Source organism: Theropithecus gelada, chromosome 12, assembly GCF_003255815.1.
Source record: "Theropithecus gelada isolate Dixy chromosome 12, Tgel_1.0, whole genome shotgun sequence".
Taxonomy (NCBI): domain Eukaryota; kingdom Metazoa; phylum Chordata; class Mammalia; order Primates; family Cercopithecidae; genus Theropithecus; species Theropithecus gelada.
The window spans coordinates 302,122-328,073 of NC_037680.1; the positions used below are offsets into that span (position 1 = coordinate 302,122).

Consider the following 25,952-nt stretch of genomic DNA (forward strand, 5'->3'; position numbering starts at 1 on the left):
TTTTTAATATTGCTGTAAATGCTCTTTAATTACAGAATACACAAAATTATCTATCGCACATTCTATATTTTCTTTTCTAAGTAGCCCTTATAAATTAAGATTTTAATGGCTGTTTAATTTTCCATTTTGTGTATATAGTTTAATTTGCTGAATCATTTTCCTAGTGTTGAGCACAAGTCATTTATCCTTTTTTTTTTTTTCTTGCAAAGAACACTTCAATGAACATGTCACATTGCTGAATCTTTGCTTAAGTTAGAATCTCCCAAGTGAGATTACCTGGTCAGTGTATGACCTTTTAATGACTATCATAATTTAGCATTCATTAGTACATCTTCCCTGCAGGAACTCTTACTGTGGATTTCTCATGGTGACTCTCTATTTCCCTCAGTTTTTCAATATTTATTAATTGGAATTTTTCTGTAAGGAATAGTTTTCTTTTCTCCCCCATTTTGCATTTAGAGCAGCACCCCCTTATCCACTGTTTTATTTTCTGCAGTTTCAGTCACCTAAGGTCAACCCTGGTCCTAAAACAGATGAGTATAATACAGTAAGATATTTTGAGAGGGAGAGAAAGAGACCACAGTCACATAATTGTTATTACAGTATATTATAATTACTCTTTATCACTAGTTATTTTATTAATGTCTTACTGTACCTAATCTATAAATTAAACTTTATCATAGGTATATATGTATGTACAGGAAATATAGTGTATATAGGATTCAATATTATCTGCAGTTTCAGGCACTCACTGGGGGTCTTGGAACACATCCCCCACAGATAAGGGGGGACTACTGTATTCAGTCACTTATTTGTATCAGTATGGGTTTATAGACAATTACTTTATTCTTTGGATTATAATCCAATCCTATGGTTATTTATGCTGTTACCCAGACTGTTCGCTTGCTAGCTGTCAAGAGCTCTTTTCAGTCGGCTTCTGTGCCCTTCAGGAGCTCCCATCCTTATTTTTAGTTCTTGAACACTTCTGTATTTTTTGGCACCACAGTGTGCTCCAGGTTCACCTTCTGTTTGCCCTTGCCTAGTCCTGGCATCAGCCACTTCTTCCAGGAGAACCTGGGTTCTTTTATAGAATGGTATTTAGAAACCAAGATTTGGGTTTGAAGTGTGTTTATAGCCACTGTGGTGACACTGATTTTAGCTCTCCCAGCAGACAGGGCAGATAAACATATGTTGCATATATTAATCCATATATATACACATATTTATGTTGTTTCATTATCTGCCTATTGGTCTGTATGTGTGAAAGCATTTGTGCATGGATTCGTATACAAATATAAAAATGTATGTACTTTTAAGTGTGAGTTACCTGATATCTGTTATCTCCAACTCCAACCCAGCACCACAGGATTCATTCTAGCCTTAAGTCTTTATTTGTAACTTCTTTTTCTGATGGTAAGAAACCTGGTTCTCATGATCCACAAGGTATTTAGAGACCAGACTGGCCAACATGGCAAAACAACCCTGGTAAACATGTAAAATAGTTTCAGATTGCTAACCTAGAACTCTGTGAGAAATGTAGCAACTCAAGTACTGTGTTTGTATAAAGTCCTTTTTGTCTTTAGCCTCTCAGTATCCGATCGACACATCATTCTCTGAATTTACTTAGGTCAGCTCCTTTATTTCCTACCCCTCTCAGCATGGCTACGTCATTAATTTGGAGTGCAGCTGGAGTCATTTGTCACAGTCTATAGTCCATCTTGGGTTCCCCCAGTGTTCTGGTGTGGGTGTGGGTATGGGTGGGTTTAATTTGTATTCAGTAAAATGTACTGCTGGTGATGTGTAATTCAGTAGATTTTGGCAAGTTTATACCACAGAGCAGTTTGATGACTTAAAAATTTCCCTCATGTTGCCCTTTAATAGTCAAGTCATTCTCCAGTCCCCAGTCCCCAGTCCCCAGCCCTTGGAAACCCTTGATCTGTTTACCATCCCTGTAGCTTTGCCTTTTCCAAAATGCCATATAAATGGATCATACGATATGCAGCCTTTTGAGTTTGGCTTCTTTCACTTAGCAAAATGCACTTATAGTCCTTCCAAGTTACTTTGTCCCTTATTTATTTTTATTTATTTATTTATTTATTTATTTTTTTGAGACGGTCTCACTCTGTCGCTCAGGCTGGAGTGCAGTGGTGTGATCTCAACTTACTGCAAGCTCCGCCTCCCGGGTTCACACCATTCTCTTGCCTCAGCCTCCCCAGCCACCACGCCCAGCTAATTGTTTTTGTATTTTTAGTAGAGACGGGGTTTCACTGTGTTGGCCAGGATGGTCTCGATCTCCTGACCTCATGATTCACCCACCTCGGCCTCCCAAAGTGCTGGGATGACAGGTGTGAGCCATCGTGCCCAGTTTGTCCCTCTTTATTGCTGAGCTGTATTACTGCATGGATGCGTGGTTAATTCGTTTCTCCATTCAACTACTGAAGGACATCTGGGTGGTTTTCTGTTTGTGGAGATTATGACAGTGTTCTAGCTATAAAAATTTATATATTGAGGCCGGGCGCGGCGGCTCACGCCTGTAATCCCAGCACTTTGGGAGACCGAGGTGGGTGGATCACGAGGTCAGGAGATCGAGACTGCCTGGCTAACACGGTGAAACCCCATCTCTACTAAAAATACAAAAAAACTAGCCGGGCGTGGTGGGGGGCGCCTGTAGTCCTAGCTACTCGGGAGGCTAAGACAGGAGAATGGCATGAACCTGGGAGGCGGAGCTTGCTGTGAGCTGAGATTGCCGCACCGCACTCCAGCCTGGGCAAAAGAGCCACACTCCCATCTCAAAAATAAAAAAATAAAAATGAAGAATCACGTCATCTATGAAGAGAGAAAGTTTGCCTTCCTCTCTTCCTATTTGGATCCCATTTATTTCTTTCTCTTGCCTGACAGCTCTGGCCAGGACTTCCAACACCACGGGTCTATGTTACATGATCCTCACCCTTTATGCTAGTATTGCTATCAATTACCACTGTTAGACGAAAATGGAAAACAGCTAGTCCCTGCAGATGAAATAATCTAACATAGCGCCATAGCCTGGACTGCTCTTGTCCTAAAAGGAACATAGGAAGAAAAATCCTTATTTGGAGAAAGTGCAGCTGACCCTTTCAGAATGTGAGAAATCGTTCTGAGGAGCCGTCCAGTTGTGTAACTGGCTGTTCAGTTCCAGAAGTTCAGCACACTTATCCAGCATTCGGAATGAATTCCTAAAGGAAGCTTTTAAAATGCTTTACAGTTTAAATATTTCATTCAGCCGTATGTTCTACAACAATTTTATGAGAACTTACCCTGGACTCTCAGCTGGCAACATAGAGAGAGATGTTTCAGACCGATCTCTCCATCTGCAAGACTCTGAGCTCATTCTGATAGAGATGATGTGTGCATAAATGGACTTTCACAATAAAACCTTTTAGGCACTGTGAAGGACATCTGTGTAGGGTACAGTGAGACCTGGAAGGAGCGAGTACGCAATTTTACAGCTAGGGGTAGGTTTGGAATAGGCATGTGAAGCTTCAGGGTGACCCAAGTCTACACAGATGCATAGGCATTCATCAGCTGGAGGGGTCACCTGAGCAGAGGTACACAAGCCTGTGCAGGTGTGGCTGCCAGGGGCGGGAAGGGCTCAGTGCCGGGGCTGGGGCGGGAGAGGTGAGCTTGGAGAGTAAGACCCAGACCAGAGCAGGGCTTCGTGAAGTCTGGACGTTACCCTGAGGTCGGAGGGCAATAAGCAAATAGTCAGCAGAGGGATGTGCTCAGTTTCGGGTTTTGTTTTAGAAACTCACAGTCCCCAGTGTGAGCAGGGCTTAGAGGAGACAAAGGTCAGGACGCTGGGGCTCTCTGCTGCATCCAGGCAGAGCCGGGGGACTTCAGCAAAGGCAGGGAGGTAAGAATGGGGGTTGGTGGAGATAAAAACGATGCTACACAGTTAGGATCATTTAATGAATAGTCAACACATCTGTAGTGAATGTTTACTATGTGTCGGATCATATTATGGACTGGGGAAACTGGTGAGCAGAAACATCCAAAATCCCTGCCCTCGGGTAGCTTCTATTTTAGTAGAATCAATAGATACAAATTAGAAGTGGAAAAGATGGAAAAGGAGGGATAGGAGATGACTTCCCATGTTTCTAGTCACTATAGTAGCACTCCTCAGAATTCACGCCAGCAGAGGGGAGTGGGTTTGTGAGGGGGGAAGATCTTGACCTCTTTCTTGTGCGTATCTGTGCTACACGTGGTCTGGCCCAGGAGGGGGACAACACTGGAGACAAAGGCTTGGGAATCATCTTCATGCCGCGCAGTTGAGACTGTGAGAGTGGGGAGTTGATCAGGGAAGGGCAAGTGAATTGGGAAGGGAAGGAGAACGATGACACCAGCATTCAGGGGAGACCAAGAAATGGAGACACAGAAGCCACCATCCAGGAACTAAAACCAGGAGTAAGACGTCTGCTGAAACCCCAAGAGGAGCGTGTCGGGAAAGAGATAAACTGGAGTCAAGAAGAATGTTGGTCTGTGTGTTCCCTGTGGCTGCCATAACAAATTTCAATAAACTCTGACTCCAAACAACACACGTCTATCATCTTACAGTTCTGGGGGTCAGGAAGTCCAGCACGCAGCTCGCTGGGCTGAAATCCAGGCATCGTGGGGCTGGTTCCGTCTGGAGGCTCTAGGGAGGATGGGTGCCTTTCCAGCCCCTGGGCATGTTCCTGCCCACATTCCTCGGCTTTCATCCCTTCCTGGAATCTCTCCAGCTTCTGCTCCCATCGTCACATCTTCTACGCCGACTCTCTGGCCTCGGTTTTCCTTTGTAAGGAGCCATCCAGACAATCCAGGATAATTTCATCCTCAAGATCCTTTGCATAATCACATGTGCAAAATCCTTTTTGCCATAAAAGGTAACATTCACAGGTTCTAGGGATTAGGGCATGAATATGTTTGTCGGAGTTGGTGGGGGGGGGAGGTGGCATTATTCTTCCTACTGTAGTCTGGGAGAAACAATAGGAAAAATCTTAGTGACCTTAGGTTGGGAAAAGTTTAATTCAACACACAAAATTGACCTACAAAAACCAATGAACTGGGCATCATCAAAATAAAAACGTTTTTGGCCGGGCATGGTGGCTCATGCCTGTAATCCCAGCACTTTGGGAGGCTGAGGTGGGCGGATCACGAGGTCAGGAATTTGAGACCAGCCTGACCAACATAGTGAAACCTTGTCTCTACTAAAAATATAAAAAATTAGCCAGGCATGGTGGCGGGCGCCTGTAATCCCAGCTACTTGGGAGGCTGAGGCAGGAGAATCACTTGAACCTGGGAGGCAGAGTTTGCAGTGAGCTGAGATTGCGCCACTGCACTCCAGCCCGGACGACAGTGTGAGACTCCATCTAAAAAAATAATAATAAAATAAAAACGTTTTGCTTTTTAAAAGACTTTGGTAATAAAACGAAAAGGCAAGCCATAGACTGGAAGAAACTATTTGGAAAACATATATCTGACAAAAGACTTATATAAGATATACAAAGAAGCCTTAAAACTCAATAGTAAGAACACAACCCAGTTTTTAAAAATGAGCAAAAGACGTGAAGACACATCAGCAAAAAAGATGTATAGATGGAAAAGACATGTGAAAAGATGCTCAACATCATATGCCCTGAGGGAAATGCACGTCCAGATCACAAGGAGATACTGCTTCATAGTCACTGGGAGGGGTAACATGAACAAGGTTGGTGGTACCAGGTGCTGGGGAGGCTGTGGAGCAGCGGGACCTCAGACATTGTGGGGAGTGAGGAAGGGAATGGAGAGCAGGTTCCTGAGCAGTTGAACGCATGCCCCTACCCTGTGTTTCTGGTACAGCATCATCCCACTCCTCGGTATGTATCCAGGAGAAATGAAAGCTCATGTCCGTATAAAGACCTGTACATGGATGTTCACTGCAGCTTTCTGTGAGAAGCCGGAAACTGGGAACAACCCAAATGTCCATCAGCAGGTGAAGAGATAACAAATTGCCTTATAGCCGTACTGTGGAACACAGGTCAGCAATAGAAGGAACGGATTCCTGACACACGGAACAACACGGGTGCATTTCAGAATAATCATGCCAAGTGGGAAAGGCCAGATACAAAAAATACATATGGCATAGGTCCATTTATATGAAATTCTAGAAAAGGCAAAAAGCAGATAAAGGTTGCCTGGGGAAGGAGAGGGTGCTGAGGGGGAGGAGTGAGGAGAGGCAGAAGGGAAAGAGATCAATGGTCATCATATTGATGGTGGTCATGGTTTCACAGATGTGTGTCAAAACTTTACTTGTATGCTTGAAATATATGTGGCTTTTTTATGACAATTATATATCAGTAAAGTTGTAAAAAACTAAATAGTAATAAAAACAAAAGAAAACAAAGAACCTTGAATTTGGCAGTGTCACGGGCTCCTCTGCTGGCTGATTCAGGGCTCGGCGGGCTGGCGGCCTGACTGTGGGAGCAGTGTCCAGAACTTCTGATTCCAGAATCACGGCCCACTACACATTTCCCAAGAAGCTCCTCACAACAAGCTAAACCTAGAAGTAAAACATGTCATCCTAAACAAGCTTTAGTTGAGTTCACACACACACAAGAAATTCCCAGGACAAGAAAAGAAGGGAGAGTTCAAAAAGTATGGAATTCAGTGGGAGGTAGAACCCCAGAGACAGTGGCAATCACAGAAACGCTCACGAGCCGCACACTGGTTAAAAGTGACTGAGGCCCAACCAAAAAAAGTCCAGGACCAGATGGATTCACAGCTGAATTCTACCAGAGGTACAAGGAGGAGCTGGTACCATTCCTTCTGAAACTATTCCAATCAATACAAAAAGAGGGAATCCTCCCTAACTCATTTTATGAGGCCAACATCATCCTGATACCAAAGCCTGGCAGAGACACAATAAAAAAAGAGAATTTTATACCAATATCCCTGATGAACATTGATGCAAAAATCCTCAATAAAATACTGGCAAACCGGATCCAGCAGCACATCAAAGAGCTTATCCACCATGATCAAGTTGGCTTCATCCCTGGGATGCAAGGCTGGTTCAACATATGCAAATAAATAAACGTAATCCAACATATAAACAGAACCAAAGACAAAAACCACATGATTATCTCAATAGATGCAGAAAAGGCCTTTGACAAAATTCAACAGCCCTTCATGCTAAAAACTCTCAATAAATTCGGTATTGATGAAACGTATCTCAAAATAGTAAGAGCTATTTATGACAAACCCACAGCCAATATCATACTGAATGGGCAAAAACTGGAAGCATTCCCTTTGAAAACTGGCACAAGACAGGGATGCCCTCTCTCACCACTCCTATTCAACATAGTGTTGGAAGTTCTGGCTAGGGCAATCAGGCAAGAGAAAGAAATCAAGGGTATTCAGTTAGGAAAAGAAGAAGTCAAATTGTCCCTGTTTGCAGATGACATGATTGTATATTTAGAAAACCCCATTGTCTCAGCCCAAAATCTCCTTAAGCTGATAAGAAACTTCAGCAAAGTCTCAGGATACAAAATCAGTGTGCAAAAATCACAAGCATTCTTATACACCAGTAACAGACAAACAGCCAAATCATGAATGAACTTCCATTCACAATTGCTTCAAAGAGAATAAAATACCTAGGAATCCAACTTACAAGGGATGTAAAGGACCTCTTCAAGGAGAACTACAAACCACTGCTCAGTGAAATAAAAGAGGACATAAACAAATGGAAGAACATACCATGCTCGTGGATAGGAAGAATCAATATCATGAAAATGGCCATACTGCCCAAGGTAATTTATAGATTCAATGCCATCCCCATCAAGCTACCAATATGTTTCTTCACAGAATTGTAAAAAACTGCTTTAAAGTTCATATGGGACCAAAAAAGAGCCTGCATTGCCAAGACAATCCTAAGTCAAAAGAACAAAGCTGGAGGCATCACGCTACCTGACTCCAAACTATACTACAAGGCTACAGTAACCAAAACAGCATGGTACTGGTACCAAAACAGAGATATAGACCAATGGAACAGAACAGAGTCCTCAGAAATAATACCACACATCTACAGCCATCTGATCTTTGATAAACCTGAGAAAAACAAGAAATGGGGAAAGGATTCCCTATTTAATAAATGGTGCTGGGAAAATTGGCTAGCCATAAGCAGAAAGCTGAAACTGGATCCTTTCCTTACTCCTTATACGAAAATTAATTCAAGATGGATTAGAGACTTAAATGTTAGACCTAATACCATAAAAACCCTAGAAGAAAACCTAGGTAATACCATTCAGGACATAGGCATGGGCAAGGACTTCATGTCTAAAACACCAAAAGCAACAGCAACAAAAGCCAAAATTGACAAATGGGATCTAATTAAACTCAAGAGCTTCTGCACAGCAAAAGAAACTACCATCAGAGTGAACAGGCAACCTACAGAATGGGAGAAAATGTTTGCAATCTACTCATCTGACAAAGGGCTAATATCCAGAACCTACAAAGAACTCAAACAAATTTACAAGAAAAAAACAATCCCATCAAAAAGTGGGCAAAGGATATGAACAGACATTTCTCAAAAGAAGACATTCATACAGCCGACACATGAAAAAATGCTCATCATCACTGGCCATCAGAGAAATGCAAATCAAAACCACAATGAGATACCATCTCACACCAGTTAGAATGGCAATCATTAAAAAGTCAGGAAACAACAGGTGCTGGAGAGGATGTGGAGAAATAGGAACACTTTTACACTGTTGGTGGGATTGTAAACTAGTTCAACCATTATGGAAAACAGTATGGCGATTCCTCAAGGATCTAGAACTAGAAGTACCGTATGACCCAGCCATCCCATTACTGGGTATATACCCAAAGGATTATAAATCATGCTGCTATAAAGACACATGCACACGTATGTTTATTGCAGCACTATTCACAATAGCAAAGACTTGGAATCAACCCAAATGTCCATCAGTGACAGACTGGATTAAGAAAATGTGGCACATATACACCATGGAATACTATGCGGCCATAAAAAAGGATGAGTTTGTGTCCTTTGTAGGGACATGGATGCAGCTGGAAACCATCATTCTCAGCAAACTATCGCAAGAACAGAAAACCAAACACTGCATGTTCTCACTCATAGATGGGAACTGAACAATGAGAACACTTGGACTCGGGAAGGGGAACGTCACACACCGGGGCCTATTATGGGGAGGGGGGAGGGGGGAGAGATTGCATTGGGAGTTATACCTGATGTAAATGATGAGTTGATGGGTGCTGACGAGTTAATGGGTGCAGCACACCAACATGGCACAAGTATACATACGTAACAAACCTGCACGTTATGCACATGTACCCTAGAACTTAAAGTATAATTTAAAAAAAAAAAAAGTGACTGAGGCTGAGTCGGGTGGCTCACACCTGTCATCCCAGCACTTTGGGAGGCCGAGGCAGCTGGACCACGAGGTCAGGAGATCGAGACCATCCTGTCTAACACGGTGAAACCCCGTCTCTACTAAAAATACAAAAAATTAGCCAGGTGTGATGGCGGGTGCCTATAGTTCCAGCTTCTCGGGAGCCTGAGGCAGGAGAATGGCGTAAGTAAACCCAGGAGGCGGAGCTTGCAGTGAGCCTAGATCACGCCACTGCACCCCAGCCTGGGTAACAAAGAGAGACTCTGTCTCAAAAAAAAAAGTGACTGAAAGCAGGGCCTTTGGGGGAGTAGGTGGGGGACTACAGAAGGGATAGCATTAGGAGAAATACCTAATGTAGATGACGGGTTGATGGGTGCAGCAAACCACCATGGCATGTGTATACCTATGGAACAAAACTGCACATTCTGCACATGTATCCTCAGAACTTAAGGTATAATAATAAAAAAGGTGTAATAATAAGAAAGATTGAATTTGGAAAGTCCAGCTATATGTTGGTTATGAAAAGCACACCTAAGGAACATTGAGAGATTGAAAATAAAAGAATGGATAAAATACATGGCTGGCAAAGACTAACCAAAAGAATGCCAGTGTGGGTGTATTAATATCAGAGGATGGCCTTTAAAGGAAAAGTCTTAGGGATAAGAAAGTAAAAGCCTTTATTACCATTGGTAATAAAGAAGCGACTCACAGGAACGATTCTGAACTTGTTTATGCACCTGCTCACATAAGGCTGAACTGTAACAATTAAAAGAGGAACTTGACAAATCCACTAGGATAGTGGGAGGTTTCCACACACTTCTCCTAATCACAGAGGAAAAACTAGTAAGACTACTGAGGATTTAACCAGTCAACAAGGCTGATCTAATGATCCCTTAACACTGCACCGACCCATTAGAGAATTCACCATCCTTTCCAACAGCCATGGCTCATCTCCAACGTAGGACCGTGTACGTCATAAAGCCAGTCTCAACTAACTTCAAAAAATCAGTATCACACAGACGACTGTTTGATGACAGTATCATTACATAGAAATCAGAAACAAAAAGATAACTAACATACTTTTTTTTTTTTTTTTTTTTTTTTTTGAGACGGAGTCTCGCTCTGTGCCCCAGGCTGGAGTGCAGTGGTGCAATTTCGGCTCACTGAAAGCTCCGCCTCCCAGGTTCACGCCATTCTCCTGCCTCAGCCTCCCGAGTAGCTGGGACTACAGGCGCCCGCCACCGCGCCCGGCTAATTTTTTGTATTTTTAGTAGAGACGGGATTTCACCGTGTTAGCCAGGATGGTCTCGATCTCCTGACCTTGTGATCCGCCCGCCTCGGCCTCCCAAAGTGCTGGGATTACAGGCATGAGCCACCGCGCCCGGCCGATAACTAACATACTTCTAAGCCACAGGTCAAAGAGGAAATTATAATGAGGTTATTTAAAAAATTAGAATTGTCAAGATAATGGACATACCACCGATTAAACCTAGTGGTTTTTAGAAGGGACACTGTGTCCTCACATACTAATATTCTCTAAAAAGTGAATGAGCCATAAGGAAGTGTGCAGATTAAATGTAAGCCATGTTACTGAGGAGTTTGCAGAGGGCAGAGGAGAGCCCAGGAGAGGCTAGCTCCACTGGAGGTGTCGGCCAATGTCGGGGTAGCGGGCAGGGAAGCGGTGAGGTCAGAAGGAGGAGGTGGGATGTGGGGCCTGCCCGTCAACACCATCCTCCCCTCCTGATGGGCTGGTAGTCAGCAGTTTACCCCGCTGTGGAACACTCACTGCAGTTGTTTCTTACGGGAGACAGGCTCAACATCTTGCCCTAAAGCCTCATCTAGTTATGGAATAAGACAGTCAGGAAGTGCCAGGCCTGTGGCCAAATAGAGCCTGCCTGCTTCAGACTTTCAAATGTAACCCACTCCCATCCCTGTAAAAACCCTGAGCCTCCGCAGAAAGAATACTTGTTTGCTCCAGATTCCAGCCCCAGGCCATTCCCAGGACATAACCCTGGACTTACATTCACTTTATGCTGAGAAATTATGTGGGGATCACTCCTGAATCAACTCAGGAAGAAAGTCTGTCTTTATAAGATTAGAATCTAATATTCAGTCAAATCAAATGTGGTTTTTAATGTACTCATTGAATTTCAGTATCTGTACACTTCAGTTAATCAAACTTGCTCTTCCAATGCAGCTGTTCAGACTGCACCAGCTCTGTCACCTGGAAGAGTTACCTTAGACTTTTTTTCCCCCCAAAGGCTTTTGTTTTCATTGAGACTGAGGGAGGCCTCTTGCCAAAATACCTGGCACTCAGACAAAGGCTGGACCCTCCACCCAGCGCAAGACGCCAGCCCCTGCCTCACAGGTAGTGTCCTGGGCAGTGATGCTGGGCAGGGAGGGCAGAAACGAGCCGACTGGCATTCTAGTCGCCAGGGTCCTGATCGTTAGTCACTTGGGACTTGGGACCTGGGATTCTCTGTGTCTGCGCATGTAAGCAGTGATGCCTACATGAGTCTGGAAGGTGACACCAAGCTATGTCGATGCTGAGGATGGCTCCAGTGTCCCTTAGATGAGTTCTTGGTGTCTTAGCCAGTTTGGTGAGATGAGGGGCCGCGGGTGCCCTGCAGGCCAGGCGTCACTGAGCTGAACACCCTGCCCAGCCTTAGCAACCTTCTCAGTTCAATGGTTAATGACAGCACCCACTTGCAGTTGCACAGTTTTCTGTGCTTGTCCGGGCGTGCTCTGGTCCTCTCCTTGCCGTGGGAGGTAGGCATGCTGAAAGCGTCTGGCCCTGCCATACAGTCGGGGCGCCTGGCCCCACGGAGGCAGCGGCCGGAGACAGTTCCTGCAACAGACCCCTGGTTCCTTCACTTCTCTCCTCTGGGACGTCCTGTAACCACCACACAGCCCTCCTTCCCAAATGGTTTGATTTTTAATGTTTCCTTTTCTATTCCGAACGCCTTCTGCTTTGCAACTTACTTGAAACTGCAGGATCATGTTATTCCTCATGTCCTACCCTGCCCCTTAAGAGCCTCACACAGCACTGGCTTTGGGTGTGTGTTTGTTTTCCTTCTCTCAGTTAAGAATTAAAAGCAATTTTACTTTGAGAACGCTCTTATGACAAGTCCTGGGAAACCATGCCTGGGAGGGGCCGGTGGGGCGAATGGCTTCTGTACAAAGCTTATGTCAAGTAGCCTTCCTAAGAAATGGGGTTGAGTGCTTGGCCAGCTCTGGGCCTAGGGGAGCTTTGGGGAGTTTGTGCATCGATTGGTGTGCACAGCAGTTGGTCAGAGTTCAAGTCATTGTATGCACTGAGACATGCTACAGCCATGATGCCTAAGGGAAGGAAGCCACACCCAAAAGAACATGCAATAGTCCCCCCTCATCCAAGGTTTCAGTTACCTGAGGTCAACTGTAGTCCGAAAATAGGTGAGTACAGTGCAATAAGATATTTTGAGAAAGACCACTTCACATAACTTTTGTTACAGTCTATTGTTAGAATTGTTCTATTTTGTTAATTTTTTACTGTGCCTGATTTGTAGCTTATACTTTGTCACAGGTATGCATGTAGAGGAAGAAACAATACAGATAGGGTTCGGTACTCGGGGGCAGTGGTTCAGGCATCCGCTGGGGGTCTTGGAACATATCCCCTGTGGATAAGGGTGGCTACTGTGTAATTTGTTTATTTGAAACTCCAGAAAAGACAAAACAAGACTGTGTGGCAGAAAGCAGGTCATTGTGAGGAGTTGGAGGGAAGCAGGGATTGACTGGGGAGGGCAGGGGCTTTTTGGGGAAATGGCAACAGTCTAGATTTTTATCATGATGGTAGTTACAGGAATGTACACAGTTTTCAAATCTCATAGATCTGTGCGTTTTAAATGGATGCTTGAAAATGTATATCTCAATAAGTAGTTTAAGAAATGTGTAACGAGAGAGGGAAATACTTGCAGTTCTCTATTTTTCTTCTTGTCTTCAAAGCTTTATAACATCCCAAAATGTGTTTGCAACTTCAATCATTCTCGTTTTTGTTGTTGCCGTTCTTTTTGGGGTTTTTTTGCTCTAACAAACCAAACTCAGAAAACACTTCTTCAATGCAAGGGCATCGACTTTAAACCAGTTGGTTACAGAAGAACAAACAATGCAAACATATTAATTTGTTTCTTCTTGCTGAAAATGTTAGAGGTATGCTTTTCGCCATGACTTATGCAACGTATTTATACCTACATAAACCCACATGCGCGTTGGTCCTGTTCTGATTTTTAATGGGGTTGTTTTAAGAATGTGCTGCCTTTTCTCCCTGCTGATTGGGTTTGGCCTCATCACTTGTTTTCCGTGTTGATAAAAGGCAACCCTTCATACTTACCTCCTTTCCTAGGGGCACCTGGGGAACTGACGAGCCGTTTCTGAGCCTTCCTCCTTCTGGCCAAGGCAGGCACGGTGTAAACATGTGCACAGATGTCCTCAGGCCTTGTCTCTGACTCCTCTCTTCTTGCCCTCCCAGACTCCAGAGCCAGGTGCACACCTGCCAGGTGAAGGTGAGATTGAAGATAACCAGCTCCCCACATCCCCTGCAGAACAAGTGGAGCAGGGATGGAGCCGGCAGACAGACTGCGATGATTCTGAAACACTGTCCCAGCAGAGTGAAACTGGATCAGACACAAACACTGACCCCTTTGAAAGTGCCTCCGACACAGAGTCCTTGTCTGGGGACCTCCCGAGGGGAGTCTTCCACCCTCTGAGAGGTACCCCTGTAGACATAGAAGTGCCTTGGGAATACCCTGATGTCTCAGCAACTGGACCCCCTCAAGAGCAGCATTTGACCAGTGTTCCTGGGCTTCATGCAAAGGAAGAACTCGATTTGTCCCCTGGCTTAAAGGACGACTCTTGCAAAAATGGGTGGCGAGCCTTTGCCACCGTTGCTGGAGAACAGGAGGCAGGACACCTCTGGGACTGCGCGACGAGCCTGGAGCGAGAGGCTTTGCTGGCAGGGGCTCCCCGACACACAGGGTGCTGCTTACAGAGGGCCACAGACAGCAGCGGTCCGGAGCCAGAACGGGGGGTGGCTATTCAAGACCTCAGAGGGCTCTCCGCTGTCTCTCTTCAGAAATCCAGGTCTGAGGGCTATCTGGGCATCCCAGTGGTCTGGCCCTTCCTTCTCTGGTGCTGTGAACTGGGTCGCAGTTGGCCACATATCCACAACAGGGCCAGGGCACTTGTGCCACTTAGCAGAGACCCAGTGGACAGCACAGCCCCTCTGGGGACCGGGACAAAGAGGGAAAGTACTCTAAGCCTTGCAGGGGGCACAGAACTGCTCTGGTCCCAGCCCCACTTGGATGTTCCCTGCCGGCCTCCTTTGAGAACATCTTGCCTTCTACACACCAAGCGTCATCATAGTGCTCCAGAAACTCTTGGTGACAAGAATAGGGCATCCCCCATACACGACTGTGGGCACATGAGGGCACCGGTCAGGGCCCATTCCATAGCAGGGTTTTCCTCAGAGTGCCTCGAGGATCCCATGGGACCGAATGTTGTGAAGTCTGGCACCCGTGTGAAGGAAGGGGAAGAAAATAAACGAGATCCAAGAACACAAAACGCCCTTTCCCCTACACCCACCCCGGTCGCTGGCCCGCTTCCTGCTTTTCAAAGTGGGGCTCCGCATCTGCAGGGTCCCTGCAAGCCCAATGGGTTTCGCTTGCAAAGGGCCTTTCAGGACACTCCTTCTGCAGATCTCCTGGGGGAAAACCAGTTAAGACAGGAATCCAGGTCATGTCTGGTGGCTTCATGCCTCACGTCAGAGTTAGTGAAGCTCAGTGCGGAGGAAGTGCCTGAGCCCGCTGAGTACAAGTCGGAGCAAAGCCCAGAAAGCAGAACCCAGGAACCCCAAGGCACCCAACTCGCACCAAGAGCTGCTGATGAGAGACAGACACAGAAGCACCTCTGGGGCATTTCTGTCGAGGCAGGAAACCAAACCAGTAATTTCACATCAAAGTATGTGCTCGGCGTGGAAAGCAAGCCACCTACCAGGGCCAAGTTCCCACGGCAGCCTAGCAGTCAGGGGACCCAGGTGTGGAGTGGAGACTCGATGGGCTGCTTGGAAGTGAGTGACAGTTCAGATGCCCCTGAGACCACCCAGAAATCAAGCGCAATAGACACTTCAAAGGCAGCCGAAGAGGCCATGGTTCTAGACCCCAATTTCAGGGAAAAAGCTTTGCAAGGTCTTTCAGGATTCAAGGCAGCCACGGTGTCTCACTGTGGCCCTGGGGCTGAGGAGGGCGAACAGGGGCCTGGCGGTGCCGTGGGCCGGCAGCTGGACCCCAAAGCAGGCGGTGAAGCCTCCAGGGACAGGGACGCCCTCATCATTGTGGCTGTGGAGCAGAAAGGTCTTCAGGCCGCCAGGAGCAATGTGGGGCCTGTTCCAGAAGCACTGCCCCCTCACTTTCCTGAGGAAAGACCGGAATCTCCCCCGAGCACTGGCGAGACCGCCTGTGAGTCTCCCGCTACGGGGAAAACACCAGCCGGTAATGGGTGTGAGCTGCCGGCAGCCCCCGTACAGGGAGCTGGTGATGGGGCGCTTCAGCCCGTGGCCCAGGCCGCAGAGCTCGGGAGCGTGCTGGTTCCCCGAGCTGCTTCGGAGGAGAAGCCGAGCACAGCGGCGCCCCCGGGAGAGACACTGCGTGGGGAGAGCCAGAGCCCCGGGGCCGGCGAGCGTGGCGCCCGGGAGGCCCCGGAGGGCGGCGCTGCAGCAGCCCCGGGCCAGCGCCCCCGCATCCCCGCCTTGGAGCCGCCCCAGCCGCCACGCGGGCTCCGCAAGGCCGTGCAGGAACCTAGGAAGCGCCCGACGTTTTCCAAGGTGACCTCCTTCACGAGGGGCAGGCCCTTGGCCACTGAGAGCCCAGGAGGGGACCCGGCCCCGACCACCGAGGGCCGCGGCGGGGGTTCTTCAGGCCCCGAGGGGCTCCCCCAGGAGAATCCGCCCCGGGCGGCCCGCTGGGACGCGCCGCCTCTGCACCACGGGGACGCCAGCGCCTGGCCCGAGTTTGCCCCGCAGGCTGCAGGTGACGGGACCGCAGGGCCGGCAGGGACCGGGCACATGGGGACCGCAGGGGACCTTGGTAGGCGAGGGCCTTCCTCCGAGAGCTGCAACGCAAAGAGACTCAAAACAACCGAGAAAAAGCTCAGGGCAAGGTTGGCCTTGGCTCATAAGACCTTTTCAAGCTTTTTTGAGTCAATCGTTGTAGAGAAAGAGAACACCCAGGAACGTTCCCCAGGTTCTCCCAAGGGCGAGAAGGAGAAGAGCAGGCAGCGCCAGGGTTCCTGGCGGGCCTTTCTGAAAAGCAAAGACACCGAAAGCCCCAAAAAGCCCGCCCTAGTGAGACCGCTGCTAGGACCCGGAATTCTTTCCCCGGCAGAGACCGACAGCCACTGTGAGGAACGGGCGGGGGACAAAGAGGGCTATGTTTTTAGCGATCACTGGGCACCCCCACTTGCCCCCACACCTTTGCCCCCCAGTTTAGTTTCTCCAGAACGCAGGAGGAAAAGTGAACCGACCATCAGGTGCCCAGCCGCCCAGGAAGGCGGTAGGCACCTCCCTTCAGGTATCTTTCCTGAAAAGTCCTGGCTGGTGTCCCCCGGCAGCCCTCGGGCCCAGCAGGCTGGCATCGCGCACACCCTGCCTTCCAGCTCTGCCTGCTGCCTGGCGTATGAAAACCCCGGGACGCCCTGCAGACCCACGAGCCCCAAGCCCCTGAGTCCCAGGCCTAATGCTCAGCGGACGGGTCCCCACTACCCCGGGAGGGGTAGCGCCGTCTCCATGGTTTCTCTTGGAAGCTACAGCTACGTGGACAGCAGTTCAGGGGACCCTGAAAGACCCAAGATTCCCAAGGGCCGGACCAGTCTCCTGCTTTCTCTGCAGACGCTAAACCAGGACGAGCAGAAGGAAGAGGGCAGGGAAGGAGGCCCGGGTCCACGCGGCTTGGGCACAGCGCCCTGGCTCAGGGACCTTCCTAGGAATGAGGTGAGTATCTGAATCGCACCAACCCTTTCCTGACCTCCTCAGGCAAGAGGAGGAGGGGAGCAGGCGGGAATCTTCCTAAGTGAGGGGAGATTCAAGTAGGAAGGCCAGGCCAAAATTGCCCCCATTACACTCCCAGCCCCCCCAACCGCCCCCTCCCCTAGTGAACACAGCGTGTGACCAGCTTCTTGAACGTTACCAAGCTAACAAGCCGGAATTGGCATTTCATCATTTTGTGTTTTTCTTTAATTTCAAGCCGTTTGAATTTTCTTTTGTATGAACTGCCGGCTCCCTAGGTACTGCCCATTTTCTTTTCTTTTCTTTCTTTCTTTCTTTCTTTTTTTTTTTTTTTTTTTTTTGAGATGGAGTCTAGCCCTGTCGCCAAGGCTGGAGTGCAGTCGCTCCATCTCGGCTCACTGTAACCTCTGCCTCCTGGGTTCAAGCAATTCTCTGCCTCAGCCTCAGGAGTAGCTTGGATTACAGGCGCCTGCCACCACGCCCGGCTGATTTTTGTATTTTTAGTAGAGACAGGGTTTCACCATCTTGGCCAGGCTGGTCTTGAACTCCTGACCTCGTGATCCACCCGCCTCATCCGGCACTGACCATTTTCTACTGAATGGTCTGTGTAGGCTTTTGTGTTAAACCTAGTCCTTCTCCACTGTGGCATTTAAAAAAATTCCCCATGTTGTCTTCTAGTACTTTAATGGCTTCTATTTTATCGTACTTAGAATTTGATCCAGCTGAACTTATTTCGTATAAAGAGACAGGAATTGTTGGTGCTTCTGAAATGTTTAGTGCAGTAAGATGGTCTCTTCCCCAAAGTGACCGCTTCTGTCCGGGATAGGTTAGCAGGGTCAGGCACAGGAAGGAGCAGACAAGAGTGGAATTTCTCATCCCAGCTGCCCTTGGAATGAGGGAGCTTTTCTGGAAATTCCAGAAAGAGAGTGCCCTGGAGACTGCGAAAAGTAAAAAGTAAGGCTCCCTTCGCTTCTTTACACCAAGAGATGTCACCTCTCCCATGCGGCCAGAGCCGGGGAGCACAGGCCACAGCGGCCCCACGCGGTGGTGCGGTGGCCTCTCGGGCGCTCCCCTCCGCCTGCAGGCAGATGTCAGCCACCCCCGGGCTCATGGGCTGCACGGCTGGGAAGGCTACATAGGAGGTGCTGGCAGAGCGCCTCCAGGCCAGGCTAAGAGGGGCGGAGCTGGGCGAGAAGGGGTTTCCCAGCAGAGCATCCGACAAAGCTGAGTGGACAGCATACATTCAAATAGGATCACTACCAGCAGGAAACGGCTTCACCTCCTCAACCTGTTTCTGCATCTGTATGCTGTTAAACATGAAAGGACTTTTTTGTTTTGTTTTGTTTTGTTTTTTGGGGGGTCCTTGTTTTCGTTACTGTTACTACTAAAGTTTAAAAACAAAGCCAAACAATACAGATGTAGAAAGGAAAAGGCCTCTCCCCAAAACCCCCGCTAATCCCACTCCATGCAAGGAAACACTGCCGTATACTAAGGTGTCTCATCTTTCATTGTGTTCTTACACAGGGTTTATGGGGCAGTTTGGGGAGAGGGAGTTACACCGCGTGGTCAGACATACACATTGCTCTGCGCCTTTCTTGCTTGTTTAATACGGCAGGTACAGCCCTCCGGGGCCTCATATTCGTGGCTGTGTTTGGAAGTTGCGTAATAGTTCAGAGTAGGACCATGCCGTATTTCCTTTAACGGTTCTTCTACTGATTGGCGCTGAGGTAATCTGTAGTTTGGGATCTTTATAAATAATGCTGCGGCAGCACCCTGGAGCACGTGTCCTTAGATATCGATGCTTTTATTTCTGTCAGATATAAAAGTGGGATTGCACAAAGGGTAGGGGTATTTTAATAGCTTCCAGATTACTTCTGAAATGACTGGCGATCGACGCTCAACAGCAGTATCTGAGTGCCCATTTTCTCACACCCCTGCAACTTCGTTGCTTATTGCCCTTTTATATTTTCGATCACCTGAAAATACATAGAGAGCTTGATTTAAAAGTAAAAAGACATTTTAGTGTTAGGCAACTCAGAGTTAAATCAAGTAGTCAAAAGAAGATTTTACAGTATTTGAATTAACAAGCCTGATTTAATGGTGATATAAGCCAGGCGCGGTGGCTCACACCTGTAATCTCAGCACTTTGGGAGGCCAAAGTAAGCAGATCACCTGAGGTCAGGAGTTCAACACCAGCCTGGCCAACATGGTGAAACCCCGTCTCTACTAAAAATACAAAAATTAGCTGTGCCTGGTGGTGGGTGCCTGTAATCCCAGCTACTTGGGAGGCTAAGGCAGGAGAATCACTTGAATCCGGGAGGCAAAGGTTGCAGTGAGCCGTGCCACTGCACTCCAGCCTGGGCAACAAAGCAAGACTCCATCTCAAAAAAAAAAAAAAAAAAGTGATATATACATATATGTCCGTGTATACACACTGTATAGACATGCACACACATACATGGTGCAGAAGCACATACTGGAAGGCAGATATTCCTGGAAATGGTCCCTGTGCTCACTTGGCATTGTGCATGGGATGGAGCAGGTGCATTGGGCCTCAGGCACACACCTGGACAGCCTGCTTGGTTTGTTGGGTTTTGTGTGTGTGTGTGTGTGTGTGTGCCTTTCTGTTTGTTTTTTGTTTATTTGGTTTGATTCAGGGTCTTGCTGTGTCTCCCAGGCTGGAATGTGGTGACAAGATCACAGCTCACTCAGTCTGGATCTCCCAGGCTCAAGCAATCTTCCTGCCTCAGCCTCCCAAGTTGCTGAGCCCCCAGACATGTGCCACCACACCCAGATAATTTTTTAATTTTTTGTAGTGATGGAGTCTCACCTTGTTGCCCCGGTTGGGTTTTAACAAACAGTGATTGAGATGATAAGTAGAAAGTATCCAGCAAAGGGCCAGGCGTGAAGCGGGTGTCCGATAAATTGAGCTCCTATTCCTCTTTCCGTTTCACTCCTTACTGGAGAAGAGGAAGGCCTAGTACACTGCGCATCAGACCACAGACAGAACAGCAGGTACATAGGGAACGGGAAGGGAAGCAAAGCTGGGAAAGCTCCCTGTGTCTGGTAGAACCCTGGATGGTGGTGGAATATGAAACTCCCCGTGTAGAAATGACTGCGCCATCTTGTGGGCATTCCTGGGAGAGCAGGATCTGATGATCAGAGTAATTTGCAAGAAAGTCAGTTATTCCCACTTCTTCCCTGCACAACGGTATTAAGGAGCAGCAGGTCTCTTATCCCAATCTTTTAAAACAACCATTCTTAATATTTTGTTTACTTCTAGATTTCTTCCACAAACAAGTTTTATATATTTAACATGGCTGTGACATTATCGTGTATAGAGATCTCAATTTTTTGTGATTTTACATCCTGCAGTTTCTTTAAAGCTTTTCAAGGTCGAGAAATAGAGACCTCTTACAGAACAGCATAATGCATAAACGTGTAGCTATATATTGTCAACACACACCGGATGACCTCCACCAGGTCATGAAACACCACATCCCCCACCCTGCCCCCTTCTGCCACCTCCCTTCCTCCTCCCTGCCCTACCCACTATGCCCCATCTCATGGTGTTCATTTGCATTTCATTATCGTGTTACTACTTTATTACCATGGGTGTGGGGGCTTGCCCGTTTTGAGGTTTATATAATCAAAACCTTACACATTCCTTTAAACCTTACTCAGTCTATTTGGTGTCTGCCTTCCCCTGCTCTAATTAAGAATCATCCTGTGGACTGGGTGCGGTGGCTCACGCCTGTCATCCCAGCACTTTGGGAGGCCAAGGCCAGCGGATCACGAGGTCAGGAGATCGAGACCATCCTGGCTAACACGGTGAAATCCCATCTCTACTGAAAATACAAAAAATTAGCCGGGCCTGGTGGCGGGTGCCTGTGGTCCCAGCTGAGGCAGGAGAATGGCGGGAACCCAGGAGGCAGAGCTTGCAGTGAGCCGAGATCACGCCACTGTACTCCAGCCTGGGCGACAGAGCAAGACTCCGTCTCAAAAAACAAAAAACAGGAAACCTCCTGTGCTACGAACCTACAGCTCTCTCATCATGATGCTGAGTTGCTCTGAATCATCGGAACACACTGTCTTTCTCAGTCAGCTGCTGGTGGACTTGGGGGTTGTGCCCAGTTTCAGGCTGCTGTGAAGATTTGGGTCAGGGGCCTGCTGCACGTGCATGTGTATTTCTGTGGGGTGCATTTTAGGGGTGTCCTTGGGGGAGGCATATCTTTAGTCTTACTAAATACTCAAATTATTTTTCCAAAGTGATTGCATCAGATTACACTCTCTCATTAGGAGTGTCCTTTGCTCTGTCTTCTCATTCACATTTGGTTGATACTGTCAGCCTTTTTAATTGCAGCCATTCTGCTAGGTGTGTAGCAGAATCTCACTGTGACTTTTAGTTTTCATTTTCCTGATGTCTGAAGAGGCTAGGGAACTTTAGTTTTTGTTTTTGTTTTTTGAGACCGAGTCCCCCTCTGTCACCCAGGCTGGAGTGCAGTGGTGTGATCTCAGCTCACTGTAACCTCTGCCTCCTGGGTTCAAGCGATTCTCCTGCCTCAGCCTCCCGAGTAGCTGGGACTATAGGCACCCGCCACCATGCTCAGCTAATTTTTGCATTTTTAGTAGAGATGGGGTTTCATCATGTTGGTTAGGCTGGTCTCGAACTCCTGAGGTCGAGTGATCCACCCACCTCGGTCTCCCAAAGTGCTGGGATTACAGGCATGAGCCACTGCACCTGGCCTAAGGAACATTTTATGTGCTCTTTGACACTCTGGATACCCTTGTCAAACTAAAATAATCAAAAAGGTCGGAATCTAGTTTAAAAAGAGTTTATTCAGGCCAGGCACAGTGGCTCAAGCCTGTAATCCCAGCACTTTGGGAGGCCAAGGCAGGGGGATCACCTGAGGTCAGGAGTTTGAGACCAGGCTGACCAACATGGAGAAACCCCATCTCTACTAAAAATACAAAAGTCAGCCTGGTATGGCCTGTAATCCCAGCTACTTGGGAGGCTGAGGCAGGAGAATCGCTTGGACCAGGGAGATGGAGGTTGCGGTGAGCCGAGATTGTGCCATTGCACCCCAGCCTGGGCAACAAGAGTGAAACTCTGTCTCAAAAAAAAAAAAAAAAAAGAGTTTATTCAGCACAGAAGTTGAGGACTGCAGCCCGGGACATACTTCCAAGTTGCCTTGGAGAGTGCTCCAGAGAACAAAAGAGAAGCTCAAATTTTTTAAAGAAAAGAAGGAGGAATCAGGAGAGGGAGTGAGTACAAAGGTTGTTTATTAGGAATTCTCACTGGTTTATGGAAGTAACCCTGGCTGGTGACTGGCTATACCTTGTTGAACTATAAGGTATGTGGCATTTTATGGCTACTTGGAGTGAGTTAGTCTACAGTCCACATAGCAAGTGGCTCTAAGAGGTAGCTATTTAGCTGAAGGGGGAGTGAGATATTACGTCTTAAATGCCTTTTGGGTTTGGGCCTGATAATTTAAAGGGCTCACATTCCTCAGATAATTTTTTTTCTTACTCTCTTGTGGGACATGTCTCTCCTAGTCTGTTGTCCATTTGTTTTGGGGTTGTCTTTCTCTTACTGATTCTGGATAGAATTGCATTGTTGGTTAATATGCCACAAATATTTCCCATTTCATGTGGCTTGTCTTTTCCCTCTTTAATGGTATCTTTATTTATTTATTTATTTATTTTGAGATGGAGTCTTGCCCTGTTGCCCAGGCTGGAGTGCAGTGGCACGATCTTGGCTCACTGCAACTTCCACTTCCCGGGTTCAAGCAATTCTCCCACCTCAGCCTCCCAAGTAGCTGGGACTACAGGCACAAGCCACCACGCCCAGCTAATTTTTGTATTTTTAGTAGAGACGGGTTTTGCCATATTGGCCAGGGTAGTCTCAAACTTGTGAGCTCAAGTGATCCACCCACCTCAGCCTCCCAAAGTGTTGGGATTACAGGTGTGAGCCATCGCACCTGGCCATAATGATATCTTTTGATGAACAGAAATTCTCAATTTTAATGTTGTCAAGTGTATCCATCTTTTCTCTACCCCAAGGTCATGAAGAGCATCCTTTAAATTACCTTCTTAAAAACTTTCACGGTCTTGCTTATGACATGTTGGTCTCTGAGATGCCTATAACTGGCATTTGGGTTCCATTCGTCTATTTGTCCATCCTTCTACTGACGCAGTATCCTAATCGCTGTAGCTGTACAGTAAGCATTGCTGACCAGTCTACCAGTTCCTCTCACGTGGTCATCAAATCGATAAACTGAGCTCACTGAGTGCCACTTGTGGGCAGGCAATGCTCTGGATGCAGCAGACACTGTACTGAATAATACAGCAGGATGTCCGTCCTCACAAGAGGACAGCATGCGGCAGTCAATAAATTAGTGAGCAAGTAAGATGATTTCAGATAAAAGGAAATGGGAAAGAGAGTTGAGAGGTTTGATGGAGGGGCACCCTTGGCTTGGAGATTTTGGGTCTGACATTTGAACCAAGTCTCGAGTGATGAGGAAGCCGTAGAGCCCTGTAAGGTCCAGCCTCATATGTTAGTAACATGGAGGAATCCCCTCGGTGTTGCCATCCCCATTGGTGCCTGACGCTTTAGCTGCAGTCTTGATAGGATTGTTTTCCTCATCTGTAGATGCTGTAGAATTTAACCCTCCACAGTGTCACCTCCCACCTGTGAGACCATGGCATATTTCTTTTTTTTTTTTTTTTGAGACTGAGTCTCACACTGTCATGGGTAGTGGTGTGATCTTGGCTCACTGCAACTCCCACCTCCCGGGTTCAAGTGATTCTCCTGCCTCAGCCTCCCAAGTAGCTGGGATTACAGGCACCTGCCACCACACCCAGCTAATTTTTTGTAATTTTAGTAGAGATGGGGTTTCACTATGTTGGCCAGGCTGGTCTCGAACTCCTGACCTTGTGATCCGCTCCGACAGTGGGGTATTTCTGTGTGTGTGTGTGTGTGATGCAGACCAGCATGAGGCAGTCCTCTGGAGCTGTTTGCATTTAGAGATTTCTTTCCTCTGGGATTTCAGGTTTGGGGGCAGAGAACCTTTGATTCCAGAGGAAGCAGGCTCCAGCGTCTGCTGAAGGCATGCATACAGGATCATGCCCCTGGCTGAAGGGGCTTAGGAAGGACACCAAGACTGAGAGAGAGCAGGACAGAAATAGTTGTGGCTGGGCAAGAGGAATGAGAGGAGACTGGAAATTCAGAACTCCTGTGGGTGTCTTAATACCCACTCTAACCTGACCGTGAGCCTTGGAGTAAGACCATACTGGGACCCAGTTTCCTTGTCTGTCAAGGATTGGACCAGGTGATTTCCTAGGTCTCTGCTGGGTGTAATATCCTCTTTATGGAATGAATGCTGGATAGCTTTCCTGTCCACCAGCCACAGCCTTTCTAACTTTGGTGGCAAGATTCCAACATACTGTTTCTGCTTAGGAGTTCTAAGTGTGTGTGTGTGTGTGTGTGTGTGTGTGTGTGTGTGTGAGAGAGAGAGAGAGAGAGAATGAATATTTTCTAGCCTTTAAAATCTGTTTATAATCTGAAATTTATATGGAGAGATACATGCCCTAAAATAGTTAAAACAACTTTGAGAAAGATAAATCAAGTGAGGGGAATCAATATTTGATATTAATTCATACTTATTACCTGAAGTAATCAAGACCATGTAGTATTGGGGGAGGGAAAATTACATAGAGTAATGGAAAAGAATAGAGAACACAGAAATAGACCCACACAAATATACCCGCCAATTTTAAGGTGCAAAAGCAATTCAATGGATAGTCTTTTAGACAAACAATGCTGGAGCATTTGGACATCCAAAGCAAAAAAAAAGGAAAATTTTAACCTAAATCTCACAGTTTATTTAAAAATTAATGCAAGAACTTCCTTTAGCCATTCTTTAAGGGTAGCTCTGTAGGCAATAAATTCTCTCATTCTTCCTTTCTTTGAGAAGGTCTCAATTTTCCCTTCATTACTGAAGAATATGTTCACTTGATAAAAGATTCTAAGTTAATAGTTATTTTCTTGAAAAGTGACACTTGAAAAGTTTTATGTCACTTCTTTCTGGCCTTCAGGTGTCTGATGCCTTTTAAAGTGTTTTTCTCTTATAAAGAAGGTGTCTTTTTTCCCTCTCACTGCTCTCAATAATTTTTATTTGTCCTTAGATTTCAGAAGTTTGCTTATGCTTCTTCTCCATGTGGATTACTTTGGATTTATACTATGTGGACTTTGCACAGCTTCTTAAATCTATGAGTTTATATCTTTGACCAAATTTAGGAAATTCTGAGCATCACTTCTTTAAATACTTTTTTACCCCAACCCACTTTCTCCTCTCTCTTTTGGACTCCATTATCTAGTGTTTGATCTTTCTTTGCAGTCTCACAGGTCTATGATGCTATGTTTGGTTTTCTTTCTTTCTTCAGTCTGTTTTCTCTCTGTTGTTCAGATTGTATAATTCTGTTTCTTCCATCTACTGGTT

The 25,952-nt window shown here is 46.8% G+C and overlaps 1 protein-coding gene across 3 annotated transcripts in view; it reads left to right on the plus strand.

The window, feature by feature from the left end:
* ARHGEF4 (Rho guanine nucleotide exchange factor 4) overlaps positions 1–25,952 on the plus strand; it is a 212,888-nt gene that overhangs the window by 59,845 nt on the left and 127,091 nt on the right. The window contains exons 1-2 of one of the 3 annotated variants that reach the window (XM_025404661.1): positions 16,589–16,999; positions 17,335–17,436. Coding sequence is in view for 2 of the 3 variants with exons in the window: in XM_025404659.1 (XP_025260444.1) it covers positions 14,875–17,436 (2,562 nt within the window). In the remaining variant the exon portion in view is untranslated. Of the gene's footprint in view, positions 1–13,923; positions 17,437–25,952 lie in introns of those variants that run through there. The other 2 variants (XM_025404659.1, XM_025404660.1) reach the window with 2 other exon arrangements.